General features: G+C 46.1%; 1 protein-coding gene across 3 annotated transcripts in view; it reads left to right on the top strand.

Moving 5' to 3' along the window:
- Positions 1–26775, top strand: part of EEF2K (eukaryotic elongation factor 2 kinase) — a 61656-nt gene that overhangs the window by 5284 nt on the left and 29597 nt on the right. For 2 of the 3 annotated variants that reach the window (XM_087417078.1, XM_087417076.1), the window contains exons 2-5: positions 5658–5798; positions 9603–9924; positions 22559–22659; positions 26286–26346. In XM_087417078.1, the coding sequence (XP_087273204.1) occupies positions 9679–9924; positions 22559–22659; positions 26286–26346 (408 nt within the window). In that variant the 5' untranslated portion in view covers positions 5658–5798; positions 9603–9678. The remainder of the gene's footprint in view (positions 1–5657; positions 5799–9602; positions 9925–22558; positions 22660–26285; positions 26347–26775) is intronic. The other variant, XM_087417077.1, reaches the window with a different exon arrangement.

The following is a 26775-nucleotide window of genomic DNA, read 5'->3' as shown; positions in this document are numbered from 1 at the left end:
TCCATCTCAAGATCCTTAACTTCATCACATCTGCAAAATTCTTTTGCCGTGTAAGGGAACATGGTCACAGGTTCTGGGGATTAGGATGTGGACATCTTTGGGTGGCCATTATTCTGCCCACCACGTAGACTGTTTGTCCTCTGGGTGTAATGGAAATGCTTATGGAGAGTCTGGGGGGAGGGAGGTGACTTAGGGGGTGGAGGGTGGTCAGGGCATAATAGCAGCTGGTACTTTTGAGAGCCAGTTCTCTGCCAGGCACCGCGTGCCTGATCTCATTGAATCCTCAGAACAACTCCTGGGGTAAGTACGTCCTCTGCTTTATGGATGAGAAAAACACCCAGGGAAGGCTTTCTGGAGGAGGTAAAAATTTGAGCTGGATCTTGAAGGGTTTGTCAGGAAGTGGGGAAGGCATTCCAGAAAGAGGATCCTTCAGGCGCAAGAGCAGGGAGGTGAGAGCTTGGTCGTGAATGGGGACTGGTTCTTTGGCAGGGCGAGTAGGGCAGGTGAGATGGCAGGAGGGAGCAGATGGACGTGGACATCTGTGAATCCGTCCTTCTATTCTGACATAAACTGTATTATTTCTCTTAATAGTTTCAGTAAATGTTTATACATGTGAGGGGTATACAGACGTTAATAAGACACTGACATGAACTCTTAGTTTGATGCTTGACTTAGTAACTCCTGATGCTGCACTTTTGTTACCACCCTCCACCCCCCCATAAATAAGTAAAACACAGCTGGGAAAAGTACTTGATTAGCACTTGTGGAGCCCTGCTCAGTGCCAGGCACTGCGGGGGATATAGACTCTGGGAAGTCCCAGCCTGCCCCAAAGAGTCTGTTTAGGACAGGGTCTCGCCTCCTCATGGGGGAGCCGGGATTCAAACCCGGGCCATGCAGCTGCAGGGCACATGGTCTCAGCCACCACGTTGGGCTTTTTTCTCTCCAGCTTTATGGAGGTATAATTGACAAATAAAAATAGTATATATTTAAGATGTACAACGTGATGATTTGGTATACATTGTGAAATGATTACCACAATCAAGCTAAGTAACACATCCATCCCTTCACGTAGTTACCATTTTTTGTGTGTGAGAAGAAATAAAATCTGCTCTCTTAGCAAATTTCAAGTATACAATGTGGTGTTATTAACTACAGTCAGCATGCTGTACATCAGATCTCCAGGACTTACTCATTTTGCAGAACTGAAACTTTGGACCCTTTGACCAACATCTCCCCATTTCCTCCACCCCCAACCTGTGCTAACCGCCATTCTACTCTCTGCTTCTGTGAGTTTGGCTTTTTTAGATTCCACAACAAGTGAGACTGTATAATACGTCTTTCTGTATCTGGCTTCTTTCACTTAATGTGAAATCCTCTAGGGTCATGCATGTTGTTGCAAATGACAATATTTCCTTCTTTTTTGAGACTGAATAATATTCCATTGTTTGTGTATGTGTGTGTGTGGGGGGGGTGCATATATATATATATATATATATATATATATATGCACGCCACATTTTTTTTTTTTTTGTGAGGAAGATCAGCCCTAAGCTAACATCCATGCCAATCCTCCTCTTTTTGCTGAGGAAGACTGGCCCTGGGCTAACGTCTGTGCCCATCTTCCTCCACTTTATATGGGACGCTACCACAGCATGGCCTGACAAGCGGTGCGTCACTGCGCGCCCGGGACCCGAACCCGGGCCGCCAGCAGCGGAGTGCGCGCACCGCTAAACCACGGGGCTGGCCCCCCTGCCACGTTTTCTTTATCCATTCCTCTGTTGATGGACACCTAGGTTGTTTCTATACCTTGGCTACTGTGAATAAGGCTGCAATGAACATGGAGGTGCAGACACCTCTTCAAGATAGGTTTTTGTTTCCTGTTTGAGGGAAACGGAAGACTCAAGCTAGAGCTCAAGATATCATTGGAACAAGCCAGGTGCCGCCTGGGGCAGCCTCATTCTGCTCAGTTTCCCTCCCCAAGGTGGCCCCATTGGAGGGGGGCTGGCACTTCTCTGTCCCACAGCTCCTGTCACTACCAGGTGAGAAAGTCCACGTCGAGGCTTAGCGTAGCGCCTGGGATGCGGTAAGCTGTCCACATGGGTTATTTGTCTGTCTTGTTTCAGTAGAAATTATGCATTTTTGAGGTCGATAGGAACAAAGGTCTCTTCTGCTTTCTTATCACTCGTTTGCAGCTCAAAAGCCACATCTTTCCTTCTTTCTCACGGTGAGATGAACTCACGCTAACCTGTGAGAAACCCATAGTTCCTTCTGGATGGTGGAATAAGGCAGAGAGTTCTTGGTGTGATATCTAAAGGAACCAGAAGAAGACCTACCAGTCTGGGGGGTGGAGTGGGGAAGGGAAGTGAAGCTAGAGTCTCATTTATCATACCAGGAAATCAATCGATAAAGACCAAAATAGGTAAATTACAAAATAGCAGAGAAAGCGTATTATTTAGAGATGTGGAGATATCTACCAGGAGGAACGTCTAGAAGAAGCAAGTGGTTGTCTCTGGAGGTGGGAAGCAGGGCTGCCCATGTAGGTTGCAAAGGTTGTTCACTCAAGTTGAGCAGTATTCAACCTATGTGGTCATACATGGTGGCCCTAGTAGAAAAGGGGTGTTATTTTTAACCATGTGCTTTAATAAAAGTGTTTTTTAATAATATACAATAGCCCTAAGTCCTGGCTGGGTTTTGGACTTTTCATATTGTAGGTGACAAAAAACCTATGTGTAACCAAGTCGTCTCCTGACCTCCCCAAAAAGGCAAGGGTTTATTGTATCATATAATTCAGAAGTCCAGGCGAGTACTTTGGCTTCAGGCACATTTGGATTCAGGGTCTCAAATGGTGTCATCACTATTCATTTTTCTCTTCATCTCTTGTTCTACTCTCTACTGAATGTCAGCTTCGTTCTCCAGTGGCCTCAGCCGCTGTCTCAGATTCATATCCTGCAGGAAGGGATTGATCTTCTCTTCCAGTCACTCAAGCTAAAGCCATGGGCTTACCTGGGGTTGGACTAGATTGATTTGACTTGAGTCACATGCCCACCTCGGAGCCAATCACTGTGGCCAGGTGCCTGAGCGCTGTGATTGGCTTAGACCTGGGTCATGTGACACACCCTATTACCTGGGGTGGATCCCCAACCTTAACCACTGTGACCTGAGAGTTGGGGAAGGCAGATCCCGAATAGAAGCAGGTGTATGACACAAGGTGGCCCATAAGTCACTCTGTGCACTGTGGTGCATCAAGGACCAGGTGGGTTCTGCTGTTCTGGGCATATACTAGAGTGTGCACTGGCCGGCTCAGAGTGGGCCTCATTGGCTCTGGGGTGCTGGCTCCCTCGAGTGGCAGGTGGGAGATTGTAGCTCATTTCTACAGCAGGAAGGCAGCTCCTGGGGGTGATGGGAGCCCGAAGGAGGACCAGTGGTCACTGTAGCTTGGCCTGAATGCCTTGGCCTGGGCACTGTAAACATTGCTCCCTGCCCCAACGGCTGCCAGAGGAGCCCTTTATAGCAAGACCCAGTGAGAGCAGTGGTTCCATGGCCAGAACCTAAAATAGCCTGTTCTCTGAGGACCCCTGAAGAAACTTGGCTTAGCTGCTGACCAGACGACCAGGTCACCAGCCTCGCTGGGACCCAAGGCTCAGCCCCCTTTATTTATGATAATAAAAATGATGATGACGATAAGAGCTACTGTGTCTTAGTGCTTGCTCTCTGCTAGCGCTGTCAAGTTAGCGGGGTGGGTACAACTCTGCATCCCAGATTATGGTGAGGATGCCAAGGCTCAAGAGATGAAGTCACACAGCCGGTAAGGGGCAGCTGGGGCTTGAACTCGGGTCTTCCTGACCCAGAACGCCACTCAGCTGCCTCTCCATAGAAGTATTCTCCCAGGGTGGGTCAGGGACTGGGAGGGGAAGATGCGGATGCCCAAGTGAAGGTGGAGGAGACCTTCTAGAAAATCCTGTTGTATTGGGAGCTGGGGTCCTGTTCCTAGTCTCAGGCTCTCCGTTTATAAGAGCAGGCCCCTTCTGTGGGTGGAGGGAAGCCCAGTTTAGATGGAGATTCCTAGGAGGCTGGGTGCCCAGACTGGTGTTGGAACAGGCATCAAGGGGCTGAGTTATGGGACAGTGAGGGCTCCTTGCCTGTCTAGTGGAATCCAGCATCCTCCGGGGACCCAGTCTTCATGGGCAAATGTGGGAGCAGCTGTCGAGTTAGGACTCTGGATTGAGGCCGTGGTTTTCCCAGGCTGACCCTACCCAGGCATCAACTTGTCATAAGAGATGTGATGTGACTTTTTATGATAATAGAGGAAAAGGGGCTATTGGACTGGATAGAATTAGCAAGTAGAGGAAAAAAAGAAAATTACAGTAGATTATATAAGTTTAGATAGCAAAATCTGAAGATTGTGAGTCCAGGACTATTATGCTGTCCCCTGATGTAAGATTATTTTGCCCCAGGCTCCCTCTGTCTCATGGCTCTGCCATCCTCAGCACGTGGCTTTCTCCTCATGGTTAAATATAGCTGCTTGAGCTCCAGCCATCACAGCTCCATTCGAGCCAGCAGGAAGGAGAGAGAGCAGAAGGGCACACTCTCTCCCTTGAAAAACTCTTCCCTAAAGTTGAAGACACCCCTTCTGCTTATATTGCTCTGTCCAGAACTTCGTCACATGATCAAATCTAACTGCAAAGGAATCTGGGAAATGTAGACCTTATTCTGAGTGACCATTTGCTTAGCCAAAAACTGATGGTTCTGTTATTAGGAGAGAGAGAACAGCTGTTTGGGGACAGTTAGCAGGCGCTGCCACAGCTGCCCCAAGAGCAAATTTATGACAACTGAAAAGCCATAAAACAGATTGCGCTCGCTCACTTCTGGGATAAGTATCAAGTGCCTGCCGAGTCCAAGGCACCGTGCCAAGCAGGGTCACAGCTGAGCCTGCAGCTCCTTTGGTTTCCCAGGACCGAGGAGAATGTCAGGTCTGTGGTAGGACGTGGCAAGGGCTGGGATTCTGGTCATAATTCCCCTGTGAACTAGCTGTGGAACCCCAGTCAGGCCACTTCCCCACTCAGCCCCTCACAAATAGGCAGGGGGTGGGTGTTGGCGAGATGAATTATTTTGGTCAAGGTCACAAGCAGCGCAGCTGGGATTTGCACCTGTGGCAGCCCAGCTCCTGAGTCCAGGCTCTTAACCACTGGGCTACCCTGCCTGGAGGTTAGCAGGCTGAAGCTGTGCTTCTGGGCCGTCCCTGGGCACCATCCCGGCCCCCAGAGGCCAGTAACCTGGCTGGGCCTGCTGGCAGCTCCAGGCACCACACCGCCTTGATCAGCATGGATTCTGGCCAAGGGCTGACCAGGGCAGAGTAGGCACTGGGGCTGCGAGTGGCCAAAAATGGGGAGAGGTGGGCACAGGGCCCAGGGAATATCAGGTGGCTCAGGCTTGGGCTCCAGGCGGTGACAGTATCGTGCCCAAAGGGTAGGGAACAGACTCTACAGTTGACTCATAGAGCAGCGATTTTCAAACTGAGTCGAGAAATCAGTGTGAGTGGTGCATTAAGGAAAAAGAATAAAAATAAAGAAAAATAAACAAGCAAAGAAAATAGCAGAGTGCATTGTATAAAATCAGGCTAAGTACAGTTTCCTGAAATTTTAATTTACATTTTGTAGGTGTGTCCTCGGTTAGGATAGAAATATATTGCCTGCTGTGATAACTGTCAAGAAAGTGCCAAGGCCTCAGATCTAGAAGACTGCCTGCTGATGGAAAGAGCTGTTAAGAATAATTGAAATTATTGCCTTGACCTAAAAAAGGTTTGAAATTTTTTTCACTTATTTATTATTTTGTATTGAAAGCAATCCAGCTTTGTAAAAAGTTAAAACAGGGGCCGGCCTGGTGGCATAGTGGTTAAGTTTGTGCTTTCTACTTCAGTGGCCCTGGGTTCATCAGTTCCGATCCTGGGCATGAACCTACTCATGGCTCATCAAGCCAGGCTGGGGTGGTGTCCCACATAGGAGAACTAGAAGGACCTGCAACGAGGATATACAACTATGTACTGGGGTTTTGGGGAGAAAAAAGAAAAAGAGGAAGATTGACAACAGGTGTTAGCTCAGGGCCAGTCTTCCTCAGAAAAAAAAAAAAGTTAAAACAGTACAGAAGTGTACAAAGTTTTAAAAAGTTCCCTTCAGGGCCGGCCGGGTGTTGCAGTGGTTAAATGTGCTCACTCTGCTTCGGCAGCCCTGGGTTTGCAGGTTCGGATCCTGGGCGTGCACCGACGCACCGCTTGTCAAGCCGTGCTGTGGCGGCATCCCATATAAAGTAGAGGAAGATGGGCATGGATGTTAGCCCAGAGCTAATCTTCCTCAGTGAAAAAAAAAAAAAAAGAGTAGGATTGGCATCGGATGTTAGCTCAGGGCTGGTCTTTCTCACAAAACAAAACAAAACAAAACAAAAGTTCCCTCCACCCCCAGCTCCCAGTACCAGTGCCCATCCCGGCACTGGGCGAGTTCCCGTGGGTCCTTCAGGAAAGTTTTAATGCATCTACAAATGTCCTTTTTCTTTTAACACAAATAGGATCATCTGCTCTTCTGCAAGTGCTTTTTAAATTTAACGGTTTTTCTTGACTGTCTTTTTTGTAACTTTACCTTTATTGAAATATAATTCACAAACCTTACAATCCACGTATTTAAAGTATACACTTCAGTGGTTTTTAGTATATTTACAGTCAAGCAACCAACACCACAATCAATTTTAGAATATTTTCCTCAACTCAAAAGAAACCCCACAGGCCGGCCCCGTGGCTTAGCAGTTAAGTGCGCGCGCTCCGCTGCTGGCGGCCTGGGTTCGGATCCCAGTTGCGCACCGAGGCACTGCTTCTCCGGCCATGCTGAGGCCGCGTCCCACATACAGCAACTAGAAGGATGTGCAGCTATGACACACAACTATCTACTGGGGCTTTGGGGGGAAAAAAATAAATAAATAAAATCTTAAAAAAAAAAAAAAAAAAAAAAAAGAAACCCCACGCCCATCAGCAGTCATTCCCCATTTCCCCCCAACTGTCCTCTCCCCCATTCCTAGGCAACCACTCATGTACTTTCTGTCTTACAAATTTGCCTTCTCTGGACATTTCATATAAATGGAATCGTTGAATATATGGTCTTTCATGACTATCTTCTTTCACTTGTGTGTTTTTAAGATTCATCCATGTATCAGTACTTCATTCCTTTTTATGGCTGAATAGCATTCCAGTGTATGAGTAGACCACATTTTGCTTATCCATTCATCCATTGATGGACATTTGGGTTGGTTCTCCTTTGGCTATTATGAATAATACTACTATGAACGTATGTGTACAAGATTTTGTGTGGACATGTTTTCATTTCTCTTGAGCATATAGCTAGGAGTGGAATTGCTGAATCATATGGTAATTCTGTGTTTAACTTTTTGAGGAACTGCCAGACTGTTTTCCAAAATGGCTGCACCATTTTACATTCCCACCAGTGGTGTAGGAGGGTTTCAATTTCTCCACATTGCCATCACCTATTTTCCTTTTTTTTGATTATATCCATCCTAGTGATATGGCTTTGATTTGTATTTCCCTAATGGCTAATTATGTTGAGCATATTTTCATGTGCTTATTGGCCATGTGTATAACTTCTTTAGTGAAATGTCTATTCAAATCCTTTGCCCATTTTTTATTTGGGTTGTCTTTTTATTGTGAAGTTACATGAGTTCTTTACACAGTCCCTTATCAGACACATGATTGCAGAAATTTTCTCCCATTCTGTAGGTTGTCTCTCCACTCTCTTGGTGGTGTCCTTTGAAGCACAAAAGTTTTTCGTTTTGATGATGTCCATTTATCTGTTCTTTTGGTGTCCTATCCTCGGCTTTGCGTAACCCAACATCACAAAGATTTTCTCCTGTATTTTTTTCTAAGAGAGTTAGAGTTTTAGCTCTTATATTAAAGTCGTTGATCCATTTTGAGTTAATTTTTGTGTATAATGTAAGCAAACGATTCGACTTCATTCTTTTGCATGTGTATATTCACTTGTCGCAGCACCATTTTTTGAGAAGATTTTTCTTTCCTTGTTGCATTGTCTTCACACCCCTATCAAAAATCAATTGGCTATAAATGTGAAGGTTCATTTCTGGACTCTCAATTCTATTCCATTGGTCTATGTCTGTCCTTATGCCGGTGCCAACTGTCTTGATTACTGCAGTTTTGTAGTGAATTTTGAATTCGGGAAGTGTGACTCCTCCAACTTTGTTCTTCTTTTTCAAGATTGTCTTGGCTATTCTGGGTCCCTTGAATTTCCATATGAACTTTCGGATTAGTTTTTTAATTTCTTCAAAGCAGCCAGCTGGGATTTTGATAGTGATTGAGCTGAATCTGTAGATCAATTTGGGGAATATTGCCATCTTAACAATATTCAGTCTTCTGATCTGTGAACATGGGATGTCTTTCCACTTATTTAGGTCTTTAATTTATTTCAATGTGTTTTGTTTTTCAGTATACAAGTCATGCATTTCTTTTGTTAAATTTATTCCCAAATATTTTATTCTTTTTGTTGCTGTTATAGAGGGAATTGTTTTCTTAATTTCATTTTTGGATTTTTCATTGCTAGTGTATAGAATTAGTATTAATTTTTCTATCCTACAGTCTTGCTGAACTCTGTCTTGACTATCTGTGCATATCTGTAAATCCAGAGACTCCCCTTTATTTATAAAAGTCACACAGCATTTCATGGTGTAGAGGAACTAATTTATATACCAGGCCTCCATTGATGGACATTGTGGGCTGTTACCGTCTTTTTGCTGTTACTGATTGTGCTGCAGAAAACACTCTTAGAGCCACTCATTCATTCCGGGGATGTGTATTGAGTACCTACCCTGTTGCCAGGCACTCTTTGAGGCACTGCAACTACACACAATAAAAAAATAAATGAGATGATTTCAACTTGGGAAAATATAAAGAAAATAAAACAGTGATGTGCTGGGGAGTGGCTGAATGTGCGTCTGAGAGGAGTCCTTTGAATTGAGGAGTCAGAGATTTCTCCAGAGAGGTGACTTTTGAGCTGGGATCCAAATGATGAGAAAGAACGCACTGTTGGAAGATTGGGAAGGTTGTTCCAGCCACAGGGAACAGCAAATACAAAGACCCTGCGGTGGGAATGGGCTCGCTGTGTTCACAGAACAGAAAGACAGCCAGTGTGCCTGGAGAGCCACCAAGGCCTAGGAGAGGTGGGGAGGGGCCAGACTATCACAGGCCTTGTAGCCTTAAAAGGCATTTAGATTTTATTAAGAATGTAGAGAGAAGCCGCTGGAGTCTGTGACTTGATCTAATTTATGTTCTAAAAAGATCACTCCAGTTGCTTAAGAAGCATTTATTTTCCCTGCTCTGTTTCAAGTGCTGAGTTCTTCCAAGTGGAATGACAGGGTGGACGGGTTTGTACATTTAAGATGTTCCGAGATGCTGTTCTGCCAAGTGCCTCCCCAAAAGATGGCTGTAGTCTTCCCTCTGAGGGCGCCGGCTCTTTTCTCAGTGGCATTCGGGGTCAGGTGCCCGGTGAGCTCTCACCCCCTGGGCCTCAGCACCCATTCTCTTTTTCCTCCTGCAGGACCCTCACGGCTGCATTTGCCCAGTAACTCTGGCTGTACCGCCCACCCCGTGGGTAAGACGGGCGCCCCAGGAACATGGCAGACGAAGACCTCATCTTCCGCCTGGAGGGCGTTGATGGCGGCCAGACCTCCCGGGCTGGCCACGATGGTGATTCTGACGCAGACAGCGATGATGACGAAGGTTACTTCATCTGCCCTATCACCGATGACCCCGGGTCACACCAGAATGTCAATTCTAAGGTTAATAACTACTACAGCAGCCTAATGAAAAGTGAGCAGTACAGCTCCAGCGGCTCACCTGCGAGCTCCTTCCATTTTAAGGTAAGTGGACCACCTACTCCACCTTCCCCAGCTGGTGCACCTGTGCAAGGGTTGGGGAGCTGGGGTTGCTGGGTGGGGTCTTCCTGTTTCGAAACCCTGGAGAGCGCTCTAAAGTCTGGATCAGAGGATGTGCCTGTTAAGCTGGGAGGATTTTGTTGGTTTTAAAACAAGTTTCATTACTTGAAATCAGTGTTTTTTAAATAGCTGCTTGGGACCCACTCCTGGGTTGTAAAAACATTAATCAACTTTTTAAGAAATGAAACAGAACAGGATAGAATAGAAAATATTGGAGAACACTGCAAATTGTAACGATCTTATTTTGGGGAACATATGTACATACACATTCACGCACATAAATGTTGGGACCAAATGGTTGTTAATGACCAACTTCTAATGACATACCAGTTGTTAAATACTTTTATTTCACTCCTGGTGTGTGTGCTTGTGGGCCCAGGGACATGATGTAAAATGTAGTTCTTCATGTGATTTGCAGTCAAAAAAGCCACTGTTTAGGGTTGAGCCTCCTTCTTCTGGATCGTGGAAAAGGGTACTTGCTTACTGTGTTCATGCCATGGGAAAGCTGATCCAAAGGAGAGGGAAGAAGGCGAGCGTTATTGGACTTTTGTGTAATAACTGGTGGTGAAAAAAATTAAAAATGCAGTACTGTTATTTTTATTTAATCCTCACAAACAGTAAATATCTGTTAGTACTGGGAACAAAATGCCTATTACCACTTTGGGATTTGAAATTGAAACCATTCTTCTCTAACGTCAGAATTAATCTGTTTTTAGAAAATTAATAATTCTGGTTGTTAGTTGAATATTTTTTCCTTTCAAGGCCAGAGTTCTAGCTTAAGTCTCTCTGGGTCAGGCAGCTCCAGAAATAGCCCTGTGGGTCCCCCTTCTGGGGGGCCCCAGAAGGGTCAGGTTGTGGCTTGCCCTGCTTTCCTGTCCTAAGGCAGCTCTGAGACACACACCCAGCCCCGTGGGAAGGGCGGGAGAGCAGCCTGGCGCTTCTGTCTGTTCATTTTAGGTCACGACGGCTCAAGGAAACACTGATCCCTGCGGCATCCTGTACCCCTTGTGAGGGAATCCAGGTGCCAGAGGGGACTGGAGGGGTCAGGGATCCTGAAACAGAAACCAGCTCACGCTGGCTCAAGGGAAAGAAGGAATTTATTGTAACAATCTGGGAGTATTTCTTGGGACCCAGGGGCAGAAATGTGTGGTCTCTCAGGGGACAGATCCAGGAACTGGAAGGCCACAGGACTGTCTCTCTCTGTCTCGTCTCTCAATCTCTCTTTGCCCATCCTATATTCTTCTCTGCCTCTCAATCTACACAGTGGGAAAATAGACCCTCACAGCCCTAGAGTCTCCTCATTACAGATGGAACCATGTGCAAAGACAGATTTGACCCTCTCCATCCCAGTTGTGGGGGGAGAAAATCTGGTTGGCCCAGCCTGGGTCAGGCATCCTCCATCTCTGATCCGGTCAGTTCCAGCTAGGGCATAGGATGGGGCGGTGTCTCACAGAAGAGGGGTTGCTCCCAGGGAAGGAGGATCCTAGTGGCCTCCTAGAGGGGCAGACCCCTCAGAAGAAGTCTACCCACAGCTGCCTGTTCAGAGAAACCATGAGCTCGGTTGGGGCATTTTGGGAAACACTGAGTGGGCCCAGGAGCTGAAGGGTCTCAGACATGGGTAGACACAGTCTCTGACCACAAAATGAAGTACGGTGAAGCCTCTAGGGGAAACACAGATGGAGTGATCCAGTGGAGGGAGGTTTGTCTATAGGTATGGCTTTAGGATGTGAGCTTCATGAGGGCAGGACCCTATGGCCTATTCATCACTCATCCCCAGTGCCTAGAGCCATGCTGTGCACACAGTAGGTGCTTCATTTGGAATCAGTGGGGGCATGGATGAATGCTGAACTCACTTCACTTCGGGGACTCTCTCTCTAAGGGACAGATAGACAGTATTTACGTAAAACATAAGCCCCTGTGGCCATTTGACAATAGTTATTAAAATAAAAAATATACCTCAGATGGCAATTCCTTCTCTGGAGGTTCATCCTCAGCCAAGTGTTCCCACTGCGGGTACTGTTGGCATTTTGAGAGAGAGAATTCTTTATTGGGTGGGACTGTCCCTTTTATTGTAGGATATTCAACATGTCTGACTCCTGCCCACTAAGTGCCATATTTGCCCCCTATTCATTATGACAGCCCAGAATGTTCCCTGCCATATATTTGCAAAGCACATGTGAGGGGATACTGCCCTCAGTTGAGAAACAGTCCAGAAATATTTGTACAAGTCTTCGAATTTACGTATTCAAAGATGTGCTTTGTAGTATTGTTTGTAATAAAGAAAAAATGGGAGCAGCTCAAATGTCCATTATAGATCATGGTCCTAACAGAATGCTGTATTTACATTAAAACAAAGATGACGTTTCTATATTATTTGACTTGAAAACAGTGCCAAGATATATATATATATGTATTTTATGGGAGGAAAACAAAATTCGTGAAAAGCTCTTGGGACAGTGTTGGTCCATAATAAGGACAAAAAATGTTAGCTATTTTTATTTTTATATGCTGTTAAGTAAAAAGGCAAGTTGAGGGGCCAGCCTGGTGGCATAGTGGTTAAGTTTGCAGACTCCGCTTCCGTGGCCTGGGGTTCGCGGGTTTGGATCCTGGGCGTGGACCGACACACTGGTCATCAAGCCATGCTGTGGCGGCGTCCCATATAAAGTAGAGGAAGATGGGCACGGATGTTAGCCCAGGGCTAATCTTCCTCACACACACACAAAAAAAAGGCAAATTGAAATATAATACGATCCCACGTTTATTCAAAAAACATATATATATACACGTATATTAGTATTTGCATAGCAAAAACTGACAGAGGAATTTGCATCCAACAGTTAATGGTGATTCTTTCTGGGGGAGAGGGTACTGTTAAGGGGGACTTTGATTATCTACATTATCTATATTTTTAAACATTTGGAACTTTTAAAACTACATATATGTATTACTTGTGTGCAGAAAAAGATGTTTTTAGAAGAAAAATAAAGCAAAACAGCCAGCAAACAAACAAATCAATAAATAGCCCCTCCTTAAAACTCATATCGCTTCTACAAGGCAAAGTTCAAAATCCTCACTGCAGAGGGAGCACTCGTGGTCCCCAGGGGCCCCTCTGGGCTCTGTTCACCCTGCACCTCTCCCTGCTCCTGGAATCGGCTTCGCTTTTCACGCCTCTGCCTGAAGCCTCTTTCAACTGATGTCTGTTAAAATGATCGTCCTGGCTCCCTCTGGACCCGACTTTTAAGACACCCCGCCCTGGCTATCTCCTCTGCATTCCCTGGGGCTCGTAGCAGACCTTTATGTGCTTGTGTCATTCTCTGATGTCGCTCTCTGTTTATGAGTCAGCCCCTGACTGCAAGGCTAGGGGCTGTGTCGAATTACACTTCCCATTCCCTGTATGTGGTCCAATGGCTGTTTATGGACAAGCTGTAGCTCTTTGGTGCCCATGTCCTAGATAATCGAGAGCAGCCTCGGTGGGGTTCCTGTTGCCTGTGACTTCAGAGGGAGACAGCAGCTGGGTTTTCCAAACCTCACTCTTCCTGGCACTCGATAAACCTAACATATTTTTTTTTAATTTACTGTTGCCATGGCAACCTGGGTTGTTTATCCAAAATGGCCACCTGGCGTTCCTCCAAGATGGCACCACCCTGCAGGTACTGGGCCTGTATTGTGAACTGTGGAGGTCTGTCACTGTCTAGGTCATTGCCTTCCACCTGAGTTCCCTGGGGGATGGTGGCAGAATCATTCAGGGGCCCCGCTTCTTGATAGACTGTCAGGCAGCCAACCAAAGAATGTTTACAGAGTTTATCATAACGTGGGAAAGTGCTTCTGCTCTGGAGTTAAATTTAAACAGCAGAATATAGAGTATGATTATAACTCTGTAACACACACACACACACGCACACACACGTGCACGCACACACACACAGAGCAAAAGCCGGGGCGGAAGTACATCCACATGCTGACAGGGATTGACAGGATGAGGATTGATTACATTCCTTTTCTACTCCTCTGTCATTTCTGTATTTTCTAGAAGAAGCATGTGCAGCATATATGTTTTCAATTTTTTAATACAGTGGGCGGTTTCATTTTAAAAAAATGTTTTCCTGGTCTGGGAATACCTTGGGGAATCATCCTACATCAGGGCCACAGCAGCAAAGCGCGCGCCCTTAACCGCCAAGCCACGGGGCCGGCCCTAGCTGGTACCTTCTTGAGGAAAACTTTCATTGTTTCCTTTTTTTTCTGTTATGAACAGTGCTGTAATAAATCTCCTTATATCTATATCTGTATCTATATATATATATATCTCCAAGCAAGCTTTAAAATACATATATTTTATAATATGTAAATAGTATATGTATACGGTAAGAAGAATTCAAACTATACATGGTGGACAGTGAAGAGTGAGCCTCTCGCCCACGTCTGATCCCTGTTTCCCTGGGGGCCTCGGGCTCTGTGGGTGGGGCAGGCGCTGCTCTACATGGTGACTTGGATCTCCTCACTTAATCTGCACAGCAGTCCCATGAGGGTTGGCGTTTTGACAGATAGTAAACCAGAGGCTCTGACCTTAATCACTCTCCCTGGTAAATGATGGGGCCGTGTTGAATCCGGACAATCTGGATTCAGAGTTGATGCTCTTCATGACTGCAGTATGTTGTCTCACTTATGTTGTTGTTTCTAATGGCTAGTATCATGTTGTTGTCTGGAAGCACCATAGTACATTTAGCCAGCCCCTCATGGATGGGTGTGAAGGTGTTTCCAGACTTTTGCTAGCACAAACAGCGCTTCCATAAGCATCCCTTTATGTGTGTCCTTGTGCCCATGCAGGGGTGCACCTGCCGGGTAAATCCCCAGAGGTGGAAAGGCTGGAGCAAACTGTTTGAGGATTTAAAACTCAGCTGGGCGTTGCTGATTGCCCTTCAAAGAGGTTGTACCAGAGTCCGTGCCCCCATAGTGCATGGGCATGCCTGCTTCCCACGCCCTTGCTGGCAGACTTTGGTGATTACATTCACACTTTCAACCTGCTGAGGGTGGCTCTGACAGCTTGGTCAAACGACAGCAATCGCCCCGGGGTGAGACCGAGGAGCCCGCGTCTGATGACTCATTGGGGAGAGAGACGTCCCTGCCCACCCGAGCCCCAGGAACCCCACGCTAGCAGCATTGGGCTTCTGCCCCTGCCCAGTGACCACAGGAAGCTCTGTGCACACCTAGAGGCGGTGACCGTCCTGCTGCTCTGCCCACTGCTCTGGGAATGCAGAATCGGAAAGGGAAGCATAGGCATCCTGGGTCCAGAAAGCTTTGGACCACCAGCAAGATAAGGACCTGCTGGGCAGATGAAGGAAAAAGAGAGTGACACTGGCACTGGGTGGGAAGGCCCAGTGACCTGGCGTCTGGAAAACAAGGGGAGGCTGAGGAGATTTGAGCCCGGCTACAGGGACTCATCTTTCTGCAGTATGTGCCTGTGCTAAAATCCTGAAATCCTTTGTGGAAATGTGCTGGGGGACAAGGGCTCCCTTTCTTTAATTTTATTTTGTAAATGGTTTTTAGCAGCTTTATTGAAATATAATTCACATACCGTACAATTTACCCATTTAAAATGTACAATTCAGTGGCTTTTAGTATATTTGTAAAGTTATACATCCGTATCACCACAATCAATTTTAGCCCATTTTCATTACCCTAAAAAGAAACCCCACACATCTTAGCCATCACCCCCCAGTATCCCCGTCCCACCCAGCCCTGGGCAACCACTCATCTACTTTCAGTCTCTATGGATTTGCCTTTTCTCGACATTTCGTGTAAGTAGGATTATAGAATATGTGGCCTTTTGTGACTAGCTTCTTTCACTTAGCATAGTGTTTTCAAGGCTCATCCGTGTTGAAGCATGTATCAGCAATTCAGTCCTTTTTATTGACGAATATGACTCCATTGTGTAGATATTGTCAGGGGAAGAGGGAGAATCTCCCTCTGCCCTTTCCCTTAAGGTTCTTCTGGCTGGCCAAATAATTAACAATACAGGTTAGCAGGAGAAAATAATACCAAGTTGAATAACATGTATACATGGGAGAAAGCAGGGACACTGCATTTCTCAACACAATCGCAGAAATTCTCGTCTTAAATACCATGTTCAGCCAATGACAAAGGAGGATGTTGGGGGTGGGGGGAGTCAGTTACAGGAGATTACCACTAAAGCACAGTAAACAAGAGTAAGGTTATTATGCAGATTTAAGGCCTCACCTTCCACATTGATAAGCCTCTAGAAATGAGGCCATCCCCCCGCCTTCCCAAAACAGAGAGGGAGATACCTTTACAAATGGAGATTTCCCTTATAAATGTAAATGATTGTCTGGCAACTCCTCGAAGGGCCATCCAGAGAATGTGGCCAGAGAGACGGAACTTCTGATAAGAGGGGCTTGTTGGTGCCTTTCCTATTGTAACCTCCATCCTACATTATCTTTACAGCCATCATGATAGATCTGTTCCAGGAAGGAGCCACCATGTCAAATTCTTTAGGCAGTTAGTTGGGGAGGTCAAATGTCCCTAGAGAAAACAACCAAAGTAAAGAGATAGATTCAGGGTGGCCACATCTTGATCTCCCACAATATATATCACATTTTGTTTATCCATTCATCAGTTGATGTGCATTGGGGTTACTTCTCCTTTTTGGCTATTATGAGTAATGCTAACAAGTCTTTGTGTGGACGTGTTTTCATTTCTGTTGGGTGGATACTTAGGAGTGGAACTGCTGGGTCATATGGTAACTCTTCGTTTGGCCTACCTCCTTTTTGTGAAAAAGCAGGAAACTAGGGCTTGACAGGCTTGGTTTGAGCCCTGGGTCTGCCTTTTCCTGGTTGCTGTAGGTCTTTAGGCAAGTCACCTCCTTGTTCTCTGAGCCTCAGGTACATCAGTGGACGGGGAAACTATCCTACCTGTTCTTAACAAGGTTGTCATGAGGTGCAGGCCAGGATGCTGTCTGGGGAAGGGCTTCCAGGAGGCAAGGACATTGTCATCCCTAGGGAATGTTACTGCTTTGCTGGTTATTATTTCCATCCTTCCCATCCAGTCCCCTCTAGCCACAGCTCTTAATCCCACGGGTCAGGGGAGATCAGCCACAGCTACTATTTTTGACAAAGAGAGATTTCTTTAGGATTTTTAGCTATGTTTCTTTTACAATTATTTGTTTTATTGCTTATGGAAGTAATCTGTGTTCCTTGCAGAAAACAATGACAGTGCAGATATAATTGCTACTGAGGTCTTAGTATGTATTTCAGACTTCTATATTTCAGTATAAATATAGACATGAATAAATAGGGACCTTTTATTACAATATTAGGATCATGCTATATATGCTCTTCAGTAACCAGGTTTCCTCAGCAAACAGTAGATCATGCATATCTTTCCACATCGGTAAAATGAATCTAGTCCATCGTTTTTTTAATGGCTCCATGGCAGCCCATTGTATGGATATACCATACTTTCTTTAAGCATTTCCTCTTGCTGGATGCTTAGGCAGTTTCAAGGTTTTTGCTGCTATATTCAGTGCTGGGTTCCATGGAAATTGCACGAAACCTCTAAATGCGTGTGGCCCAGAGTGGGGCAGCCACACAGCACTGTTGGCCTCTTCCCACCAGAAGTGTGAGTGTGCTTCCTCACTTCTTCCTGCTTCTTTTATTTGTCCTTGGGTGTGGTTTTAAGCCCTTTGCTCTTAGCCAGGAGGGGAGACTTAGAGCTCTAGTTCTTAAAGTCTATAGATAGAAGTGATGATGGGAAAAAACATATTTTATAACATCCACTGGGTGAATGTAACAGTTGATGTTTCAAGAAAGAGCCGTCACTGAGCTACTGGATGCTTCCTTGTAATGTCCGGAGGCTTTGATTGCTGTGATAAGGGCAATAGGAATAGTGACATAGCAACAGCAGCAACATCCTATGTGCCAAAGAAATTGCAAACACATTACCTGAACATCCGGCCTCAACTCCTGGCATATTCCAGGAAATTTATTATTATTATTTGATTTTTATTTATTTTTATTTTGCACTCTCAGACTTTGAAGAACCAAAGCCTTCCTCTTCTCTAGGCAGGGTTATGTTTTCCTTTTTATGAAACCTCCCAGACCTCCTGTTTTATGTAAGATCAATCAGCCCACTCAACAAGTGAGTTTTAGCTTCTTTAGAACTAGAGAATGTTAGAGCTGGCAGGGCCTAAAGAATCATCTAATAACCCAGTGATCTTTGTTTATTAACTTTGATTTACACATGCAATACCTGAAGACATTCTCATAGTAAAAAAAAAAAAAATGCAAACAATGTAGATAACGCTACAGTCTCCTTGATCATCCTCTTCTCCTCTTCCCAGGGATAACCATTATATCCATTTCGTGTAAATTACTTTTCAGACCTTTTTTATGCATTTATATATAAATATACATTTATGCTTATCTACAGACACACACATCCTTAGAAATGCATAGTAGTGATTTGTGGGTTTCCTCAACCAGTAAATAGTGTCATACTGTTGCATTATTCAGCAACTTGCTTTCTTTCCCTAAACACTAAGTCTTAGAGATTGTCCGTGGCAGCACCTTGATCTTGTTAATGGCTGCATACGGGTATACCAAGTGTATGTAATCAGACCCCTGTGGACAGGCAGGTGGTTTGCAGTGCTTGACCGTTGTATAGCGTTATAAGCACTCACCATCTTTCGGCTGACTCACCTGGGCACACCTAGATAGGTGATCGGAATGGCTGGGGCGTAAGTCAGGGAAGGAGAAGGTTTAGCCGCTGGCAAACAGCTCTCCCAGGTAGCAGTACCTGCTTCCACTCCCCTCACAGTGTCTGTGAGTATCCACTTCCCAGGCCTCCATAAACATCTGCTTTTCCTGACCTGATGGCTAAACTAGTACCCCAGGGATTTTCAGCTCAGGCAGGAGTTGTTTACCTGTAGTGAACCCTGCGACCTCAGTGAGCCACTATTTCTGGTGGCAGCGTGTCTACCCCAAGTGTGGGGACCGGAAAAAAGTTGACCACTGGTCGTCAAAACATTCTTCACTGTCATTTGTAAACAAGGAAATGGAGGTTCCCACAGTTAGTCATCACTGGGTGGGAGCCAGAGTTGAGGGAACCGAATCTTAGTACAGGACTTTTTATATTGTGCTTTAAAAAAAAAGTCAATTGCGTTAAACCCACCTGTTGTGTGACATGCTTCTTTTCTGGGTTTGGAAAAAAAGGTAATTTTGACCCTCTGAAATAACATGCCCTCTAATTCTGAAATATTTTTTTCCTTGACTGCTTTTTTTTGGTTGGTGCCACAGCATCCGGCCAGGAGGTAATTTCTGTTGATAATCCTCATAGAGTGGAGGGCCGCAGTCTTTGGTGGCTTAGGGAGCATATGAGTCACCTGTTGAGAGAGATGCAGTTGGAGAGCCAAGTGTCTCAGGCAGAGAACAGGGCTCCTGTCCAGACACCCTCAGAAGTGTAGCCTGCTGACTGCTCAGAAGACGGCAGCCTCCTTGACAGGTGGGGGTCAGAGGCCATCTGCCATTCACAGCAGCTGGAATACAAGAGGGACTGTGGTACTTTTTTGAAATTCAGAAAATGTTTTAGTTGTAAACATGTCTGCTGAGGGGTTATTTATAACAGGGAAAAATCAGTGTCAAGCTCAAAGTCTAGCAGTGGAGAACCATATGTGCATGGTTAAGTCAATAATGATAAACCCGTGCAGTTGATTATGATACAGCCGTTACAGCTAACTTCTGAATTCATGATGTCATGTTTGTGTTAAAAAACTTAAGTGATTTATTTGCTGCTTCTTGGAGTGTAACTTAGGAGAAACTTTTTGAAGGAGAACTCTAAATTTGTAACCTTTAAATGTGATCCAGCAATTACACTTCCAAGAATATGTCCTACGGAGATCTTGCACAAGTGCAGTAAGATTTACATACGAGGATATTCACTTCAGCACTGTTTGTACTAGGAATTTTTGGAGAGAATTCAAATATCCATCAACTGAGATTAGAGAAATACCTAAGATACATTTATATGATTATATAATCTGACAATCATGGAAGGGAAATGAGATGACCCACCCTGTCTGTACATATGACATGGAAAGACTGAGTCCAAGATCCTGTATTAAGTGGAGAAAAGTAAGATGCACAACAGAATGTGTGGCCTGTCCCATTGCTCTTAAATCTGTGTGTGTGATAACAATGCATAGGGAAAACTTGTGGAATAAACCATCAGCTGTGGTTTTCAGTGGGATGGAAGTTAGAAAGGACTTCTGCTTTCTAGTTCAGAATTCTGTAGTGCTTGCAGTTTTTTACAATAAGCAGATCATACATTTAGAATCAGGGAAAAAATCAAGATCACTAAATCAAGTACCAAATCTCATTGACCCACAGTTCTGAAAGGCTGTAAATTACATTTACAGTGTGATTCCAGTCTTATAAAAAAATAGGTAGAAAAGAATTAGTCCAGGGCTGGCCCAGTGGCACAAGCAGTTAAGTGCGCGTGCTCTGCTGCGGCAACCCAGGGTTTGCCGGTTCAGATCCTGGGCGCGCACCGACGCACCGCTTGTCAAGCCATGCTGTGGCGGCGTCCCATATAAAGTAGAGGAAGACGGGCATGGATGTTAGCCCAGGGCCAGTCTTCCTCAGCAAAAAAAAAAAAAAAAAAAAAAAAAAAAAGAGGATTGGCAGATGTTAGCTCAGGGCTGGTCTTCCTCAAAAAAAAAAAAAAAAAGAGTCCAAAGCATTGATGATAGTTGCTCTGGGTAGATGGCATGTGGCAGATTTGAATTCTTTTGGTCTTCTGTATTTTCCAAGTGTTTTTATTCATGAATTTGCTTCTGAATTGGAAGAAAAACATTATGGGCTTTATCTTTGGACTTTGCAGAGATTAGAAAGCCCCAGCGAGGAAGCCCTGGACCTTGAGAGTGTGTGTGTGTGTATGTGTGTGTTTCTTGGAAGGCTCAGCTCCTCTGCCTTGCCTTCTCTGAGCAAGGTCCCAGTGATGGGGCTCAGGCTGGGGGATTGGCGGGGGCCCTTGGAGTGCTGTCCTGTTTGGCCCCGAGTCCTTGGGAAGCTGGGCTCCTGCAGAGGCTAGTCTGAGTGGCAGAGGGATACTATCAGGGGTGAGGAGGTGTGGAATTGCTCTCCCTCGAGTTCCTCCCATTTCAGAGCTGCTGTGGACCTGCTGTGCCCAGACAGCATCCAGCCCACCATCCAGGCCCCTTCCCGTGGCTCAGGCCTCTGGCCTGCCAGGAAGGTTTGGTCTCACCGATTCTGTAGAGGCTGCAGGGCAAAGGTTCAGTTTCTTCAGGAAAAGAGTGAAAGGGGCTTGCTACCCAGTGTGGGTGTCGGGGTGTTCGTTTGGAGGGGACAGGGAAGGATTCCACCTTGGGATTATAAAAGCAATGAAATAAGCTTTTTAAAACAAAAAATGGAGTTATACCATATTACCGTTGAGAAGCCTGCTCTCTTTTCTTCATAATATACCTTGGACATCTTTCCCAGTAAGTACCCAAAAACCACTGGTTCTCAACAGGTTTTGAAAGTTTGGGGGGATGTTTTTGGTCATCACAGTGATGAAGGGGCACTACAGGCATTGATGTAGTTCTCCACAATGAATCATCCTGCGTCCCCAGGACCTTGGAACATCTCAGGGGAACCTGTTCATTATGAACTGAGCCCAGAGCTTAACGCTGTGTTAATGTAAAGGCAACATTTCTTTTGCATAGTTTGATATACTCTGAGTTTAGGAAGGTTAGGTGGTCTGTGATTTTCATTTAGGGCAGTAAAATAGGTGTATTTATGATTTATACAATATTTATAAAAAGGTGCTGTTGGGCCTGATAGGGTGCAGAATTCTCACTGTGGAATCAGTGCAGCGTTTTGGAAGGGCTGTTAGCATTTTAAATGGATATAATCAAAATGTGTTAACCAACCTCCACTGACAGACATTTGGGTTGAATTCAGTTTTGCACAATCACAATGACACCTCTTATATATATGTTTGCACACTTGTGTTTGTGTTTCTATAAGATACATTCCTAGATGTGGAGTGGCTGGGTCAGAATAAAGGAATGCATTTTTTTTTCATTTTAGTGCATTGCCAGATTGCCTTTAGAAGAGGTTTATACCCATTGACTGTATGTGAGCGCATCGGTTTCCCCACACCCTGGCCAGCACTTGCTATTAGTAGTTGTTAATATGTTTGCCAGTCTGAACAAGGTGGGATGGGGGAATGATATCTTATTTTCATTCTCAACTTTTTGATTACAAGGGAAGTAGTGTGTGTTTTCCTATCCATGTTATGTTTCTTCTTTGGTTTCACAGTTAAGACATGTCACTTCTGTCCACGGGAAGGCTGTGCCCAAGTGAGACCAAATGGGGTCTTTGGGAACTTTGTTCCTGAAAGGATAATAGATGGGAATATTTCTCTCGCACTGATGCTGTCTGCGCCCCCAGAGGTTGGGCACCCCTGGGAAATTGTAGGGTGGGAGGAGGCTGGGCTGCACTGTCCCCAAAGCCCTTGGTCTCATACCCCCCTTTGCCTTCTGCAGGAAGCCTGGAAGCATGCAATCGAGAAGGCCAAGCACATGCCTGACCCCTGGGCTGAGTTCCACCTGGAGGACATTGCCACGGAATGTGCCACGCGTCACAGGTCAGCAGCTTGTCTGGGGTTGCTGCGTGGCCCCAGGCCTCAAGGAGTCCTTGGGGGTAGGGATCGAGCTTCTCTTTACAATCAGCGGGGCCTAAGTACCCTTGGAGGTCAAGGGAAAGAGAATAATAATAATATCAGCCAATATTTGAGTACTTATGCATGCACAAGGCACTGTGCATTATCTCATTTAATCCTCAGAGTGGTCCTATAAGGTGTGTATTGGGCAGACGAGGCTGAGCCATGCTGCAGTAACGAATACCCAGGGGCCTAGTGCAATAAAGATGTATTTCCCACTTATATAAAGTTGGGGGAGAGTTGAGCCACTCTTCAGGGCAGCGCGGGGGTCCAGGCTGCTTTCATCTTGCAGTTCCGTCATCTCAACACGTGATCCCCGCAGTTGCTACCAAAGGGAAAGAGAGAGCATGGAGGTAGCAGACCAGCTTTTCGATGCCTTGGCCCTGAGAAGATTCACAAAATGGAGCTGGGAGCGTCTAGATTTCCTCCTGGAAAAGGCAGAGGGAGGGAAGGCTGTTTTCAGGGGGTTATAGGAAGAAGAATGAAAAGCAACAAAAACCACAAAACGCCAGCACTAACATAATAATAAGGATGACAGTGACGATGATGATGATGGCCCTTATTTATAGAATCTTCCACGTGCCAGGCACTGTTTTAAGCACTCTATGTGTATTTACTCATTGAAAAAAGCCTGAATCCTGTTGAGCATTTGGGACCCCTTTGAGAATCTGATGAGGGCCATCTCAGAAAGTTGCACACATCTGTTTAATTTTGCTCACAATTTTAGAGAACTCCTGGATCTGCCCTGGAGCCCGCACCCCTGTCCCGTGACCTCTGTAGACCCCTCCAGCTCTGAATCATTCAGGCCAACCCTCTCAGTTCCCTTGATTGCTCCAGGAGAGAGAGAGGTTTGCCCATGGTCACCCATGTAGTTAATAAGCTAACCTTCTGACTCTCAGTCCAGTGTCTTTGAATTAGTCAGAACTCTAGTTCAAATGCAAGTGACAGAAACCCAATTCACAGTGGCTTAAGCATAGAAGGGAATGTTTGGCTCAGGTATACAGGCTTCAGGCATGGCTGGTTCCAGATGCTCCAGGGATGCTTTTGGCTTTGACCTCAGATATACTCTCTTTTATCAGTGGCACAGATGGCCCCTGGGAGCCCCACATTTCATCTCATCCAATGGAAAAAGATCTTTTCTTTCTCAAATTTTTATAAAACAAAAGTTCTGTATTTGAATCTCATTGGCCTGGCTTTGGTTATATGCCCATGTCAGAACTAGTCATTGTGCCAGAGAGCTCTGCTCCTATTGGCCAGGTCTAGATCACACACAAGAAGACATAAGGTGCTGGGGGATCAGCTCCACCTAAACCACATATTCTGAGAATGGAGGATGGTGGTTCCCCAAAGGAAAATTGGGATGGCGGTGCTGTTGCTAGAAGAAGGGGGAGCAGATGCTAGGCAGGCAGAAACAGTGGAGCCTTCTCCACCTTTCTGCAACATGTTCCTGCAACGAGAAGATGGCTTAGAGCCTGGCATGCACCCCCCTCCCCACTGCTGGAGGCCCCCTTCCTCGCAGGCTCTGGGGTCTGTGCCTTCAGCCGAGGTCAGCATTGTGGGGGCCCCAGAGGGGCAAGGTTTGAACCCTGTTCCTTCCTGCCTATGAGGGCAACATGGTGGCTGGTTGGTAACAAATGGCAACACAGGGAGGTCTCTGGGAAAGCAGGACCCACATGCTGGGTTGGCTCTGTGTCTTGGAGCTCTGCAGATGGACCAGGAACCAGGAACCAGGCCAAACTGTGTTTATTTCCTGACTGAAGTGGCTGACTTCCCCTGCCCTGGCTGCTGGTGGAGGGAGGTTAGGCACTGATGGCTAGAACCCCCAGAGATTTCTAAACTGGAGAATCCCTCCTCTGTTCCTGGTTTTTAAGGAGCTCTGGTGCAAGACAGCCCTTATTAGGGCAGATTTCCTGTACCCAGGTTGGTTAAGAGCAAGGTTCTGGTTGAAACTGACCTGGGTTTGAATCTTGTCTCTCGGACGGGTTACTTCACCTGTCTGAGCCTCAGTTTCCGTATCTGGAAAGTGGGCACAATAATTGCACCAATCTCATAAGGCTGCTGAAGGTTGACTCAAGAGCTCCAATTAAGCACCCAGCATATAGCGAATGCTCTGGGAGCTTTGAGCAACTCTGACCTTTGTGATGTCAGTGGTTGTGAAGGACAAATAAGATCCTGCCGATGTCACATAACTCCTCCCTGCCCTGACTTCTGGGCCCCTCTTGGTTTTCAGTCTCTTGAAGGTGGGGGAGGACTATTTCCTTTATCTTTTTTTTTGTGTGTGTGAGGAAGATAAGCCCTGAGCTAACATCCATGCCAATCCTTCTCTTTTTCTGCTGAAGAAGACTGGCCCTGGGCTAACATCCTCGCCCATCTTCCTCCACTTTACATGGGACGCCGCCACAGCATGGCCTGACAAGCTGCGCCCTCGGGATCCGAACCCGGGCCGCCACCAGGGGAGCTTGCGCGCCTAACCACTACGCCATGGGGCTGGCCCCTATTTCCTTTATCTTGAGCTCTCCATAGTAATAATAATCATTGCTATTATTTGTTGAGCACAGTACTCGCCTCGGGCTGGTTGTGAGCAAGCTTGCAGCTCTGAGGAGCCTTCCTCCCTCTGGGCCTAGGGGAGGTTACCTGCCAGGCCTCTGCTTGTTTTTCTTAACGTTGGTTTCAGACTCTGAGAAACTTGTTCTCACGAGCTGGGAGCGTTCTGGAATCTGTCCCTGCTGCAGGGTGGGCCAGGGCGGCGTCTACTAGAGCTAAGAACACCTTAGCCCTGGGGGGGATGTTTTAGACTTGGGGGATTTACTGAGCTGAGGAGCTTTCTACCAGGCAAACCTGTTTGAGGCCCACCCAGGCCCAGGGGCAGATTGGCTCTGGGAGAGAGGATTCCTGGGAAAGGAGAGCTGGCAATGTTCTGGAGCCCTCTCCATCCCTCTCTGCCTTAGATGTGCACCTGGCAGCCCCTTTCCTGGATGGACTCAGAGGCAGGACCCTCCCCCACCGCTGCCTGCACCTGGACAGTCTTTAGGAGACGTGCCCAGCTGGCTGGGCTGAGCCTCACACAGGTGCCTGGCAAGGTCAAGGGCGCTGCCGCCTCCCATCCTGGGACATGCTATTTGTTATGTAGACCAGTTATAATAAGGGTATTTATTTATTCAGTTGTCCATCCAACATGCATTTAGTAAGCATCCACACGCACCAAGCCCTGCAGTGAACAAGACAGATATGGGTCTGCCTTTGTGGAGTTACAGTTCAGTGGGGAGCCAGACAGAGAACAAGCCTGCCCACAGCCCAGCAATTAGTGCTGGGGGGACGCAGTGGAGAGGGAACAGCTACCTTTGAGGAAAGGGAAGGAAGCCAGTGTGGTGGGGGCCTGGGAGGGAGGGAGAGTCCACAAACCCAACCCAGGAGGTTGGCTGGGCCTGCAGGTAGAGTGGGCTTGATCCCAAGAGCACTGGGGAACCCAGAAAAGCCTTTCACCTTTAGCTAGTGAGTGAGAGGATCAGGTTATGGAGGCTGCACCCTGGGTTGGGTTCTGGTCTCTGCAGGTACAACGCTGTTACTGGGGAGTGGCTGGAAGACGAAGTTCTGATCAAGATGGCGTCTCAGGTGAGCAGAGCCTCCAGCCCAGTGGAGACAGGGCTGAGTGGGGATTTTTCTCCAGGCGACTTCAGTCCCTGCTCCCTCCCTTCCACACCCACTTTATTTTTTTTTTTAACTTTGGAGGATTCTTTACCTTATTATATATTTATTTTATTTTTTATAACAGCTTCATTGAGATGTAATTCACACACCATGCAACATACCCATTTGAAGTGTACAGTTCAGTGGTTTTAGTATAGTCACAGAGTTGTGCAACCATCACCATGATCGATTCCAGAACATTTTTACCATCTTCAAAAGAAACCCTCTGTGTACCCATTAGCAGTCAGTCCCCAGTTTCCTCCAACCCTAGGCAACCACTAATCTACCTTTTGTCTCTATAGATTTACCTATTCTGGGCATTTCATATATTAATCATATATCTTATATCAAAAG

Source organism: Ceratotherium simum, chromosome 26 (genome assembly GCF_057802395.1).
Source record: "Ceratotherium simum simum isolate JZ-2026a chromosome 26, ASM5780239v1, whole genome shotgun sequence".
Classification (NCBI taxonomy): domain Eukaryota; kingdom Metazoa; phylum Chordata; class Mammalia; order Perissodactyla; family Rhinocerotidae; genus Ceratotherium; species Ceratotherium simum.
Note: the sequence above shows the minus strand (reverse complement) of the source record. Positions and strands in the feature narration are given on the sequence as shown.